The following is a 14,871-nucleotide window of genomic DNA, read 5'->3' on the forward strand; positions in this document are numbered from 1 at the left end:
GCTATTTTGGGATCCCTAAACACTAAAGGGCAGAGATTCCTAGGAAGTCACCAAAATTCTATTTCTTTGCCTCTGGGGAAACAGCTTCACTACTCCCAGGTTCCATACAGCTGGTAGACCAAGGACCTGGCCCCTAAAGGGATATGCTCTGGCCTGAGCACATGTGCCCTCTCTTTCCCCAAAGGTAGGGTAGGGCCACAGGGTGGGCGCCCAGGGTCTCTGCCAACTTACACAGTGACATGAGCAAGAAATAAACTTTTAAGCCACCAAGATTTCAGGATTTAACTGATATAAAGGCCAATGTCAATTACTTTAAGTTATATTAAAGAGAAAGCTACTGTGAAAAATCAGTATTAAAAGTATTAAAAATTTTCAAACTTGAACTGGTTCTCTTGTTAGGAAAACAGCTCATGATTCAAACCTACTAAGATTACATTCTTAAGATGCATTAAAATTCTTAAAATCCATTAAAATCCAAATCCACTTTCTAAACTCAGAAAGATGTTTGTGATAATCACTTAAGCACACCAAAAACAAACAAAAAACCCCCCACAATCTAAAGTCAACTGTTATAAGTAATAAATTTGAAACAATTAAGAGAATGAAAGGTTTTTCAAGCCCCAAAACTAGATGAGGATCTCACAAGTTACAGATTCCTAAATCAACCCAAATCCACCCATGGAAATATAGCAGTCACCTTTTTATAAGGACTTGTAAGCCACAGCAGACATTTTTTTTAACACCTATTATATTTCTTAATAGCAAATAATAACCACCCAATAAACACTGTTAGATCACTTCTTTAAGTTCCAATCAAAATTATTTTTTTAATGTTGATTATTATTTAACGTTTATTGAGAGAACACAAGCAGCAGGGGAAGGACAGAGAGAGAGGGGAACAGAAGACTGGAAGCAGGCTCTGAACTGAGAGCAGAGAACCCAATGCAGGGCTTGAACCCAAACTGTGAGATTATGACCTGAGGTAATATCAGGCACTCAACCAACTCAGCCATCCATGCGCCCTCAAAACTACTCTTCAATCATCCTAAATAACTCAATATAGTATTCCCTATCAGTGCATGACCTTCAATTTCAAAGGTATAGCAATCTGCTCTAACTGGGCTATTCTATGGCATCAAAGAAAATTAAAGAAAATAAATGTCATATTAAGTCAGTTCACTCAAACTAAAAGATGAATGAGAATAAAATGTTAATTACAAACCTACTAGTTTAAAAAGTCTCACTTTCCTAGATCATTCATCAGAGTAATTGGCTGTCATGCCTAGATAAATTTATAAACTAAAATATCATATACTTACAGTTTGCCTGGCCTGGATACTAGCTGTTCCATCACAAATTATTTTTTTTAGGATTGGTCCAAGAGTTTTTAAAACTTCTTCACTTTCAATTCCAGGGCCCAACTGAATACACAGAACAGACGCTAGTGCTGCAGCCGCACGCTGCTCGTCACTCTTACCTACAGAAAAAACAAAGGTGCAACCGTGGAAAAAATTACTTTGAGAAGACTAACTTAGTAAAACAACCATTTCCCAAATTGGTACAATTCCAAGATATCATCTACCATTTATAAAACCCATAGTATTTCCAAGCTTTGACATGAGCTGCATCTTAGTGAACTCAAACTCTGAGAACAGACCTCACTCAAATCCCAGATCCACCACTTACTAGCCGTGTGATTTATTCTCAAAACCTATTTCCTCAGCAGTAAAATGGAGATTAGCACCCATCTTAAGCAAGAACTATAACAAAACATGTTTTGTTTTACAAAATAACGTGTTTCAAGCTGATCTGACCTTTGAAACCTTTCATGTACTCACAGAACTGTGCTCAGGTAGCCTCTGCATAAATCTCTTAAGCATTTCAGATGTGCACAACCCATGAGATAGGCTAAGCCTTCAGGGCTTCCCACCACGCCCCCACCCCAATTTTAAAAAACTAAACAAGGGATTAAAAATAAAGGATTCTTTAAAATCATACATAAACTACAGACACCAAACGGTTGGGGCAAATTTTAAACTCAAATCATTACCTGACAAATAAAAAATCTGTAAAATAAGCAGACTGGAATGGAATTTTTANACCTGAGAACTGTGCTCAGGTAGCCTCTGCATAAATCTCTTAAGCATTTCAGATGTGCACAACCCATGAGATAGGCTAAGCCTTCAGGGCTTCCCACCACGCCCCCACCCCAATTTTAAAAAACTAAACAAGGGATTAAAAATAAAGGATTCTTTAAAATCATACATAAACTACAGACACCAAACGGTTGGGGCAAATTTTAAACTCAAATCATTACCTGACAAATAAAAAATCTGTAAAATAAGCAGACTGGAATGGAATTTTTAGAGGTCATCTAATCCAACTACCATTATAGAAAAACAGTTTCAATGTAAACACCTCCATAAAAAGCCTTTCTAGTATCTCAGAAAAGTTGGCTCTGCTATCAACTATATCACCAAGTTATATAAACCTTAGACCAATCTCACATTTCCTGGTCTTTATTCTGTACAATGAGAGAGGTGAAATGGGTGAAAGGTTTCCAAATAGCATCATCAACAAATTTTTCATGAGGTAAAATGAGAAAAACAAGGACATAAAGCTAATAATCTCATTCAATTTAAAAGAGCATGTGGGCTCCCCACATTTCTGGTGCTAAAAATATTTTGTTAATAAAGAGATAATGATAGAAGTTCATTATTCTCACAATGTTCTTACTTGGCAAAATAATTAAGCTGGCAGAGGCCCAAATCTTTTTAATTTGGTGGCTCCTAAAGCTGAAGTCTGGTGACACTAGACTTAATCTTCAATGTCTCTCTTCATTCTTAAAAGTTCTAGGATTACAACAATATGAATTCCAGAATCTCTACTACAAAGTTCTAGAATCCAAATATCCCAAGGGATATCCTGAAAATGAGGTCATCCGCAAGTATGACTGATGTTTTAAGTAAGTGCAAGGGAAAGTGAACTACGTGATTATAATCCTTTTTCAATTTCAGAAAAATGAAGTGGGATGGCTTTTTTAATAATAGCTTTTGTTAAAATCTGACAGAAGCTTTCAAGACTTTCTTCTTTGAGAATGGCAATCACTTCTTGCAATACAAAAAAGGATGGCAATCCACAATCCCAGTGTTAAGCTGTCTATTACATAAACAAAAGCCAAAGTTTCTAACAAGTCTCATTTTGAATTTGAATAAGCATAGTGTGTATTCCTTAACACCTAAAGTTAAGAGTGAGACAGTCTTTTCTTTCCATTAACAAATGTTACTGCAAAGAGGGTGGCAAATTCCTTTTTAGTTCTGTGACTCTGACTCAAAACTAAAGTTACCTTTTTTCAGACAGCGTTCAATGCTATCAGTCAAAGTCATTCTTCTTTCCAGAATAAATTCATAAAGCATTTTTGAAGCGAGTGCATTTTTAATACCTTCAAGAGCTGCCTGTCTTGTCTTTGCACTGTTTAAAACAAAATCAAAGATCCAGTTGGAGTGTAGGTCAATGACTTATAAAAACTTCACTATTCCCCTCTCAATTTCTATTTACAAATTTGTAAATCATTTTTTTATGTAATTGTCATCAAGCTCTAACCATTTTTCAGTAATTTAATTTTCATAAACAAGTCACATTACAAAAAGATTTTAAGCTGCTTTATATATTTTTCTGCTTATTTGTCTAATAACCATAAGTTTAAATGACTACATAATATTTTAGTTTCAATATGGAAGACATGTTCTCCTGTATTACATGTTTAAGTAAACTCACACATTTTTTTTTTAATACTACAAAAGACTATAGAGTTCATGTTTGCATCTCCGGGGCTTTTAAATTCTGTTTTGTTTTAATTCAGCTTTAGAACTACTGTGAAGGAAGAAAATTTAGCTTTGCTATATATGTCATCTAGGCAACAAAATTAGTGGACAAGATGGTTAGAGCCAAGTTTAGCTGTTCTTTCCAGCTGAAGATTAACTTTTAACCCAACAAACCCGTTTTAGTTATAATCAAATACAGTTATGTGCTATTATGCTAATATAATGACTAATCCGAGTTAATCTAAATTCTAATGGTCTGTTCCTACCCGCACTAAAAGGCCAAAGGAACAAAAAACATTAAAACATCCAAAGTAAACACATCAAGCTTTAGAAAAACATACAGTTAAATCAAAGAAGTGCATAAAATATACACAGCGGCTGACCAGAATCCTTGACACAGAACGAACAGTTTCCAGGGTCTCCTACCTTTTATCCAGGGTCAGGTCAATGAATCCCTTCAGTTTGTACTCTAAGTCTTCTTGAGTTCCTTCCTCATCAAGGACTTCTGGTTCTTAGAAATAATATAAACCAACTTTTGTAATTTAAGTTAAAAAAAAAAAAAAAAGCAGATAGGGAACAGTAGTGATAGCTTTAGCTGTAAGAATTTTTCCACTTAAAATATCCTTTGATCTAAAGTTCCAAATTCAAATTTAAAACTCATACCATCTTCAGCAAAACTGGAAGGATCGCTGTAACCACTGCAATGGCTCATTGTTTCAATCGATGCATCCTCATCACTAAAAGGTTGAACATTTCGATGCTGGCCACCTATCAGAAAAGAGAGGGTCAAAGTAGATGACTGTGTTACCATATATATATACAAACATTTAAGTTGGGAATTTAAAAATTTATGTAAGAGAAATCCAGTAATAAAAACCCAACCTTATTTAAGAGAAGAGTTGATCATACTGCAAAAGAACATACTAAAACACTCCTAAATAAGTCAATTCACCTGTTTTCAGACCCCCAATTGTTTACAACACATATCAATTTCAGAAATATGTCAAAAACTAGTATTATGATGAAAAAATGACTTCCAAAACATGACATTAAATCATGAAGACAACAAAGATAGATCCAGAAATAGAGTATGAGGTCATATATCATAAGAATTCTAAGAAAAGTATTTTCCAAGGAGAATGACTGAGCTTAGTAAACAAATATGGGAGTAAACAAACATGGTAAATGGGTTAATTTTTAGGTTACATGCCACATGTGGAAGAATTAAAGACATTAAGGGATGGTAGTTTTAAAGAAAACTTGAATTAAGAGGGGGGAAAAAGAAGTAAAATAGAAATTTTAGCATTTAATACAAAAGCCTGTTAGATAGTTCACCTCTAAATAAAGGTTAACATATACAACACTTTAAAAACACCAGGGCTGTTACTAAAAAAGTCTTTTCTAAAACTAGAATCTTTCCTCAAATTAACTTAAAAAAATAAATCCACAGTTATCTGGGGGAGGGGGGGAGTTAGCAGGAATTTGATATTAATAAAAGTACCGCCCAATCATGAATTACATTGAGCAGTGAGTCATCTATGTTTAAACCTGCTAAGTTTAAGGGTTTTTTTTCTAGAGTTTTTTTAACAAAACAGAGATTTGCCTGATTTTTAAATCAATATAAAGTGGCAAGCGGCCTTCAAATTTGCTTGCTATCCCAAAGGAATAAACTTTGCCAATCAAAGTAGGAAAGCATAAAGAATAAGTAGCGAAGCCAAGATACCACAACGTATTAATCAGAGTGCTTAGGGCAGGAGTAAACAAATAAGCAAGGATCTACAACATCATACTCTATTTCTGGACCTATCTTCATTGTCTTCATGATGTGTAGTTATGGCTATGGTTGAGTCATCTGATTAACACGAACATCTATTCAACAATTCCTATGTTTTACTTTTTGTATCAGTCTATTTCTAAACTGCCAAGAAACGTATTCCTATATAGCATTTACTCAGCTTCTTTCTGTAAGTTTCAATCAGTTTCCAAGACTCCGGGGAAAGCGAAGTTAAACAAACAAAAACCAAGAAAAAGAACCCTGTATGAATGCCTAATATCTAGACCAAACTTACCCACCTTATGATCCCAAGTAATAGTAATTAAGTGGCACTCTAGACACATATAGTCCTTATTTCTCAGGGGGCTTACTAGTAAGGTTTTGTTCTTTTTCAAAAAATGCTCTCTTCAAATTAAATGCTATTGATTAGGATGCATGCTTGTCAATTTTATCAGCTTCCGAGAACTTTGGGCGAACTTAGAAAGATTTTCAATGGGCAGCTAATTAAAGTGATAGGAAAGTTGGTTATCTTTTGGTTGTACATGTTAAAATCTCATCTGAATCCCATCTCTTCTAGATGTCATTTAAAAATACCAAATGTCATTATAAATTAGTACAAGTTTGTGACAACTTTCTATCTCTTCTACTCAATTATTATTTATTCATTTGAGTAATATATTCACATGAAATCAAAATAAGGTTTTAAAAAAGTAAATCCCACCTGCATACCCCATTTATCAGAGGCAAGCAGAGTTTAACAAGTTCTGGTGTAAATTTCCAAAGACATTTAAAGCCTGTACAATTTTATAAACTAATCAAAGAATTATTTTCCATTTACTTTAACACGGTAAAACTCAGTGTTTAAATATACCTTTTTTTTTTTTAACTGAAAATAATCAGGGTGATGAAAGATCAGGGAATGGCCTGGAGGTATAATTTATAAGGCAATCCCCCACTGCCACTTGAGGTTATTCTGTTAGTACCCGGAAGGAAGGAAGCTTAGACAGGAAGTTTCAGAGGGAATAAAAGTTTGTTTATGATTCAAGAAAGCCATTAGTAACATCGTTACAATATTTTAAATGACTGGCTCTCCGCTCTGCAGTATTTACTTGTTCCATCAACAGAAGGTAAACTTAAAGGAGACTAAAATTAATAAGGGTCTTCCAGACAGAATTCAAGTTTACTTCGGAGGAGGAAAAGGTTAAGTGCAGAAAAGTATAGAGGTATCCTCAATTCCCAAAGCAATCAGATGCCACACCAAACTAACTCTGTATTTTACATCTTGATCAAAAATGAATTTCATGAATATCAAAGGCATACAATCAAAATAGTGATATGAAGAGGACAAAAAATTGGACTTATAATAATCCATTCCTATTGTCAATTATTAAATATTTAATACATGAACACAAGTTTTCATGCTGCTATAAATCCTATATGAAAGCGTTTTAAATGCCAGTTTCCAAACATCTTTAACAAGAAAATGGTACTATTCACTAATCAACAAAGGAATATCATTCCCAGGGTCGGATTTGCAACTGTGTTGATAAATACATAGCGGCTAGTAGTTTCGATGGGAGAACCTCTGAGAATACTCCAGTGTTTAATTTCAAAATCTCAATCAAAAAATTTACTTTACCTAGTTTAACTTTAATACTCGATCTGAATTTAGTGGTGTCTCATAGGACTTTTCCGATTTGAAGTCCTTTATTCTTAACCCTATAGTTAATAGTACAGAATCATTAATTCACTGAAGCATCTACCCATCCAGGAAACACTTCAACTTTGCAGGAAGAACACAAAAACCTGAACTTTTGGCCAATTGCAATCTGAGCTCCTCACCACCTCGCCTATTCCGGCCTCAGAGCACAGAATCTATGGAACGCGGCACAAAGGAGAACGCGGTTTCTGCCCCTGGGAGAAGGAGGTCGCCTGGACCGCCCGGCCACAACAGCAGGAGGGAACTCGGGATTTCTGCAGGTGCCAGTTAGGCGCAGGAAAAGAGCCTAGGCTGGGACCGTGGCCCCGAGCCTCCTACGCCTCTGACCAGCCAGGTGGACACGCGGGATGCCCAAGAAGGCAGTGGAATGGGATGCCACACGTGCGCCTCTGCGTCACGCCGGCCCCAAAGCTCAAGGGCCAGGCCTCGTGACGCAAGAGCCCCGCCAAACCCGCCGGACGTTTAGCATTCCCGAGAACTCCATGTTGGAGTCGGTGGGTCAAAGACGAACACTGACAGCCCAGACGCAAATCCTAATTCGGCCCCACCCTCCGTCAGGGTGAGCTCTCAAGAACAAGCGCCTGCTTCTGAAAACAGTGCCTCTCCCGCCCAGCAACCCATCACCCCGGACCCCGACCCACTCTCAGATCCTAGGACCTATTCGCCCCCCTTCTCGCCCCCACGGCCGGTGCCTAAGAGTTCGGTTCGAAAGCCAGATCCAAATCGCGCGAGGTACTGCTGCCGGGGCACGCTGGGTACTGTAGTTCGCCAGCCAAGCAAAGCGCCCCGCCAACACAAATGTCTGAAAGGGAAGGAACTACAAATCCCACGGTGCCCGAGGCTAAGGGACTCGCTAGCCCGGCCGGCAACCGGGATGCCGGCGGCGGGGATCCCCCCCCTTCCTGCTGTCGCCACCGTCGCCGCAGCTGCCCCTGAGCCGCTGCCACCACTGCCACCGCGGTGGGAAGTGTTCCGCTTCTTATTCTTCGGCATCGTGGGACGCCCGGTGCCGCCTAAACTCAGGGCTTAGCGAGGATCAGCCGATGGAGCTGCACTTTTTACTCGTGCGTCTGTGCGGAGGGCGGCTAAGAGGCGAGTCTTCAGCTAACAACAGAGGCGAGAAGCGGCGGGGGTAAGAGTGGGCGGTGGCAGCAGCAGAAATCCCCGTGAAGAGCTGTGATCGGAAACGATACATGTTTCTCTCTAGCGCGGGAGCTAAGGCGGGGCGGGCAGGGCCACGACGCCTTAAGTAGCAAGACCGCCGCCTGTCGTCACCATATGTGGGCGAGACTCGAACACTCGCTAACCAATCCCTATAGATCTCCCGACCAGCGTCCTACCTCGGGTGGCTGACGGATGCTGACTACCAATCCACGTCTCAAGTCGTCCGGCGGCGCCCAGGGAGTGACTCTTAGCTACCGCACTTAATTCTGGGAAATGTAGTAAGCCTTTTGGGAGCGGGGAGGGAGGGGCGCTCGCCTTCTGTCTCCTCCCAACGGGCTTTTCCGTGCACTTGCCTCCCAACTCGTGACCCCTCCCCTGCTTCCCAGCAGCCCCGCCTAGGAATAGACCGACTTGGTCATGGGTGATGAGCAATGGAGCGAGTATGCCTGGTGACGACGGCCAGCTTCCAACTGGGAGCTACGCAATCGGCTTAGCTCATCTTTCTCCAGAGGCTCGCGTTCTTCTGTTTAACCTTTCCCCCGCTTCTGTGCAGCCTCGCCCGGGCACAGCCATACCCCCTGCTCTGCTCGGGAACACCTCCAAGGTTTTAGTTGTTGGATTCGCTTAGCAATCACCAGTATCTGTCATTGAGCCGTGGTTCAGGGCTGCCCCTCCAAAAAAGGTGTGCTTTAATCTACTTAGTCGTGTAGTTTGTGTGTTTCTCCTATTACAGACTAGAAAGATCCAGCGATTCAGTGTCGCAGGAGTCCTATTTCTACACAAGAATGTGTTTAACAGTTCTAGTTCTACCTGCCAGTTAGGTCAGTCTGGTTTCTGAGAATTGAACAGCTGGTAAAACAAACATAAACTGTAAATACCAATATTGCAGTGTTTTTTATTTTCCAAGGCGCTCGTAGATATGTCTTCCTTGTTACATTTGTTATATATTTAGGACCTGTTATTAGGTGTAGTGCTTAGGACATCCAGAACTCAACTGACTCACCTCAATATAGGTGACTCATCCCCCACTCCACCTCTTCTGAGCTCCCTCTCTTCTTTTCAACTGCCTGTAGCACATTTCCACCTGAATGTTCCACCTGCATTTCAAGCCAGTATCCCTAAAACAAGAACTGTTCCCGTCTTCCTGTCTGCCCTTTTTGTGTGTTCACAGAACTACTAGCCTCCCATAAACTCAACTTCATACATGGTTCCCTTCTTTCATCAATGCCCCCCAAAACAAAGAGCTTTACAATAAAACTCAAATTCATGTCCTATTCTCCAGTCACATATGGCCTCAGTTCATACCCAGACACTGAAAGATTTTCCAGCTGTTTCACAAAGGTTTTATGCATGATAATGCTGCCATATTTATTTATGTATCCCTATTTTACTAATTCACTAATGTAACAGCTGCTCAAAAACCTTCATTGGTTCCATTACCAATATGTTAAATGCCAACTGTCTTAGCCTGGCCTGGACGTCCTTCCCAGCTCCGTGTCTCACTGCTTCCCCACACACACCCTGCTCTTCAGCCATGCTGCACTGCTTACCATTTCCAGGACATGGTTCTGCTTTCCTACCTCCATTTTCTCTTTCACATTGTTCCATATTCTTATAATGTTCTTCCACTTTAACATTACAAAATTCTAGGGGCGCCTGGTGGCTCAGTAAGTTGAGCGTCTGACCTTGGCTCAGGTCATGATCTTATGGTTCATAGGTTCGAGCCCCGCATTGGGTTCTGTGCACACAGCTCAGAGCCTAGAGCCTGTTTCAGATTCTGTGTCTCCCTCTCTCTCTCTGCCCCTCCCCCCTCATGCTCTGTCTCTCTCTGTTTCAAAAATAAATAAAAACTATGAATTTTTTTTAGTTACAAAATATCCATCTTTCAAGGTCTAGCTCAAATCCCCCACTTCCTTCATGAAGCTTCTAACCAGAATTGTTTCTTCCTCCTCAGAACTCTTAGTACTCTTTGTAATGCTCTTTTGCCACTTACTATATCCCCATAGGCCACACAGCTTATTCTAAGATGCACCTCAAGGGACAAGAACTCAGGGAGGCTTAAATTTTGCTTAATTCCGAAGCAGCAAGTAAACTACACAGACCGTGTAAACCAGATAAGGAGGAAGGTTGGTGGACACAGCTCGCCTAAGTTCCTTCCATCGTCCCTCCCGATGACTACACATCTGAAGTCTGGTGGCCTTGGAGCACATTGAGTGAGATGACCCCAGGTTGGAGGGGCACAGAACTCCATACCTTTTCTAACCCCAGACTTTCCATCATCCTGAATTAATTAACACTACACATAAGGCAATAATTTTGCTACAGTGTGAGCCCATTTCCTAGGCTTGATGTCCAGGTTCCAGGCCTTGAACTTGTACTTTGCCTGCATTTGAGGCATCTTCCTTTTATTTGCATCCATATTCACGTCCACTTACAGGCTTTAATTGGGCAGGCCCAGCCATGGCCTACCACATCATATACATACCTGCTTTGCGTTTATTTATTGAACACATCTGTCATCTAATAAAATTGTCAGGTCTCCAAGAACAAGAACCTTGTTTTCATCATTTCTATTCCTCATGGCATATAAAGAAGTGTTATTTTTGTAATTATAGTCACTATCTGTTAAATGAATATTTAAGAAATAATTATTGACTAGATTCCTCTAGTACAAGAAAATGGAGATACATTACATATGTGGAAGATAACTTTCAAATTATGAACTCTGAGAGGTACTTTTGATAAAATCATCTTAATGTATTTTTATGTCTATAGTTATCTCAAATAAGTACAAATACCAGGAAGATTTGGTCACAGTTCTCATAAGACAGCAGTCCTTAACTCAACATATTGGTTTTACAACATATTTAAAGAGTTTACGAGACTCCAAACAACACTGAATCACCAAATGACTACAAATAGCAAGAGGAAAGGGGAACCCAGGACACAGGGCTTTTTCCTAGCCAGGATTTGCTTTTTTATTCAGAAAAAAACACCTTCCCCAGGAACTTCTGCCTAGATCTCACTGGCCAGACATTTGTCATATGATGATCCTTGACCTAAAGGGAGTCTAGAAGATAAGGATTTTTAGCTGGGCTTATTGACAATCAAATATGCAGCTCTGTCAATAAGAATGAAGGGGAGATCATGGATGTAGGGTAGGCAGCCAGTGGTGTGTCCTTCATGTACTATGTGACAAAGTCTTCCCATGCTCCAATAAGTATCACATATTTGTTACCAAGTTGACATGTGCTGCCCCTCACCTCTTACTAGTAGTAAAATGTATCCTCCTAAAAAATACAACCTACTCAGTTTAACATTCTGCCTAACAGATTGTAACTATCATGGTAAGTATACTCATTGTTGCAAAAATAAATTTTAAATTAATCTGAATTTGTTGGCACACTTGAGAAGAGTTCTAAGCTCTCACAGGGTCTATATACTGAGAAATACAGTTCAAGAACAATTAACACAAATAAGACTTGGGTATTCAAACCTCCCTTAAAGGCATAGACATAAAAGGTTTTCTTTGAATGTCTTTAGTCATGGCTTCCTTGGGATTCTTTGAATGGCATTAAGCAGAATTAAATGTCTCCCAGATCCAGCAAAGACTTCTCATAACCAAGATCCTACCTAGCTCTCCCAACTCTCCTCTCAACACCTCACAGCACAGCACCTTCCTTTCTGCCATATGGAACCCCTGGCGGGTCTCAGAGCTCATCATGCTCAAGCCCCCAGGCCTCGCCCACTCCTCTTCTCACCCACTACGGCATGTTGCCGAAAGTGTTTTCTGTACCACCTCAGAATACAAAGTTCTTTCCCCGCTTAAGACTAACAGCCCTCACCCCTGAGCTTCCACAATTGCCATTCAGATCTCCGCTTAAGTGACATGTCCCTGAGGAGGCCTCCCCTACTCTCGGTTCTAAGGTAGCTCCTTCATCCCACCTACTAGCACCCCACCTATGTTATTCTCCTAAAGCATATCTTACCACCTAATATTTCTCAAGTTCAGTTACTGTTTTCTCTTGGCCCTAGTAGAATAGTAGATGTATGAGAAAAAAGATTTTGTTTTAGTCACTGCTGTATCTTTCAGTACTGCTACTTAGTAGACGTTCAGTTCATCTACTGAATTGAACTGAATGAATAAATGGATAAATAATTGAATGTCACTCTTCTGTCTGAAACATCCTTCTCCACAATCTCCCCTCATCTTTTAAATCACAGGTGCTGGACCTCCTTCCCCACCGTGTCAGGTTTAAATATCCCTCTTCTGTGTTCCTATGGTGCCTTCCCTAGAATGACAGTAATTATATGTAATTCTTGATTACTTGTCTGTTTCCCCATCAGACACAAAGTGGGCAAAGTCCAAGATCATCATTACTGAATCAGACACCAGAGCTTCACAAGCACGTGTAACACCTTTGTGCAAATTAGAGGCCAGGGCACCCAGCTTGATGAGTAATAATAAGCTGGAATTCAGCCACCTCTCTCCCTTCATCAGGGAACAACTTAGCCGTCTGTATACCGGGACCCTCAGAGACAGGAGTTGTTTAATTCAGCGAGCGAGTGGATTTCCTCTATATCTGAGCAATTGTCTTAAAGACAAATAAACTAAGGTTGGGAAAACGATGACACTAACAATTATTGAAAGTCCACTCTGCTGCTGGCACTTTTGTAGGGTTTTCCCTTTTTTTTTTTTTTTTTACCACTTTACAGAGGTATGGTTGACATACAAAAAGCTGTGCCTGTTTGGTAGATACAGCCTGATGAGTTTGGAAATATGTATACACCAGTGAAATCATCACCACAATCAAAGCCATAAACATCTCCATCACTTCCAAAAGTTTCCTCCTACCTTCGTGTGTGTGTGTGTGTGTAATAAGAATACTTAATTCTAGGTTCATTTCACACATCTTATATACTTCTTACACTGTATGCATAACAGATTAGTTTTAACATTTTCTGGATGAAGAATTGGTTGGACTCAGAGAGGTTTTGTCATTTCTCCAAGGTTGTACATTATCAAAGAGTTTGTGATTGAAAACCAGGCCCATCTGATTTCAAGGCTGTCCTTGGCTGGCCTGGGCCACGTGGAGCCCTGATTGCTTCTTCCCAGAAGTCACGGGTTATGTATGTGGTCCCGTTAGGACAGGCCCAGGTGGGCAAAATCTTCCCTTGTTCTGTCCTTTTTTAGTGTCCTTTCACCCTTACTGTTTCTGACTGCCCGTTTGTTTTGATTGTCTGGCAGATCTAGAGTTTTCTGTTTAATGTTTAATTTTGAAAGAGAGAGAGAGCATGCAAGCAGGGGAGGGGTAGAGAGATGGGGAGAGACAGAGGATCTGAAGCAGTCTCCGGGATGAGAGCAGAGAACCCAACATGGGGCTTGAAGTCAGAAACTGCAAGATCACACACAACCTGAGACAAAGTTTGACTGAGCCACCTAGACGCCCCTCAATCAAATAACTTTTAAATGGATTATCACTAGTATGATTTAGGTTGTGTTGCTTTCTTAATATATTTACATGTTTTGTTTTATTGCCAGGAATGGTGATAATGCAACCTCCTAAATATGAAGTCCCCATTTCTTTCCTTTAAGAAGGGATACAGTAGCAAAATTAGTTAAAACTCCTAAGCTTTCAAAATATATTTTGTTTGCTTCTTTCTTTTTATTATGTAGGAGACATTTCTTTGTGGTTATCAGTTTTGAAATTGCATACACTTTCTCTAATGAAATTTCTGGAAAATAAAAGATAATAAGATTGCCAAAGTTCTTCTAATAAGAGAATGCTGCTTATCTCACGGAGTGGTGGTATTATCAATAATACAGTGTAAGGCTAAGAGAGAAGAGGGCTGTGAGCCATAAATACTACAATATACACATGCAGACCATGTTTATTACAGGTTGTATTGAAGGGGCTTTTCATGGCAACAGCATATGTATGAATTTTCTTTTCTTTGAAGAGAGCTATCATTGGACTTTTTCATTTGGATATCCTCCAATACTATATATCCAACATAATCAAAATCATTTTTTTCTCTACTGACCCCTCTCTCCTAAAATCTACAGCTAGTTCTCCTTACCCCACTTTCTCTGTGGTAGCACCAATCTTCTGGCCAATCAGAGAATCTTAAAAAAAAAGAAAGAAAGAAAGAAAACAAAAAAAGACTTGAGGTCATCTACCTCAAAGTCCTATCTTCTCTATGAAAACACTTTGGCAACATGACCGAGATCCTCTAACTCAGTCTACCTGATCTCTAACTCAGGGTTTGAATCCTGGCCACACTCCCTACAATGGATTCTTGAGCAAATCACTTCCCCCTCTGTGCCCTGGTTTCAAGGAGAATAATACTAGTGCCTATTTCATGGACTTATAATGAGGAATATATGA

At 39.8% G+C, this 14,871-nt stretch overlaps 2 protein-coding genes across 2 annotated transcripts in view; both read right to left on the reverse strand.

Annotated features, from left to right (window-relative positions):
* IFRD1 (interferon related developmental regulator 1) overlaps positions 1 to 8,414 on the reverse strand; it is a 21,651-nt gene extending 13,237 nt beyond the window's left edge. Inside the window, exons 1-5 of the mRNA XM_077775075.1 lie at positions 8,220 to 8,414; positions 4,488 to 4,591; positions 4,251 to 4,335; positions 3,347 to 3,471; positions 1,320 to 1,477 (exon numbers count right to left, since the gene is read on the reverse strand). Coding sequence (XP_077631201.1) covers positions 1,320 to 1,477; positions 3,347 to 3,471; positions 4,251 to 4,335; positions 4,488 to 4,591; positions 8,220 to 8,311 — 564 coding nt within the window. The 5' untranslated portion in view covers positions 8,312 to 8,414. The remainder of the gene's footprint in view (positions 1 to 1,319; positions 1,478 to 3,346; positions 3,472 to 4,250; positions 4,336 to 4,487; positions 4,592 to 8,219) is intronic.
* On the reverse strand, positions 8,355 to 8,534 carry LOC144240702 (uncharacterized). The gene has a single exon (XM_077775076.1). It carries the CDS (start codon positions 8,511 to 8,513, stop codon positions 8,355 to 8,357), a length of 159 nt encoding a protein of 52 aa, XP_077631202.1. The 5' UTR covers positions 8,514 to 8,534.
* Positions 8,535 to 14,871: the final 6,337 nt, after the last annotated feature.

Source organism: Crocuta crocuta, unplaced genomic scaffold (assembly GCF_008692635.1).
Source record: "Crocuta crocuta isolate KB4526 unplaced genomic scaffold, BGI_CrCroc_1.0 scaffold47, whole genome shotgun sequence".
NCBI classification, from domain to species: domain Eukaryota; kingdom Metazoa; phylum Chordata; class Mammalia; order Carnivora; family Hyaenidae; genus Crocuta; species Crocuta crocuta.

What these genes read in the sequence shown, in the direction of transcription:
- LOC144240702 (XM_077775076.1), bottom strand. Translation starts at nt 8,513, where the DNA reads ATGTATCGTTTCCGATCACAGCTCTTCACGGGGATTTCTGCTGCTGCC.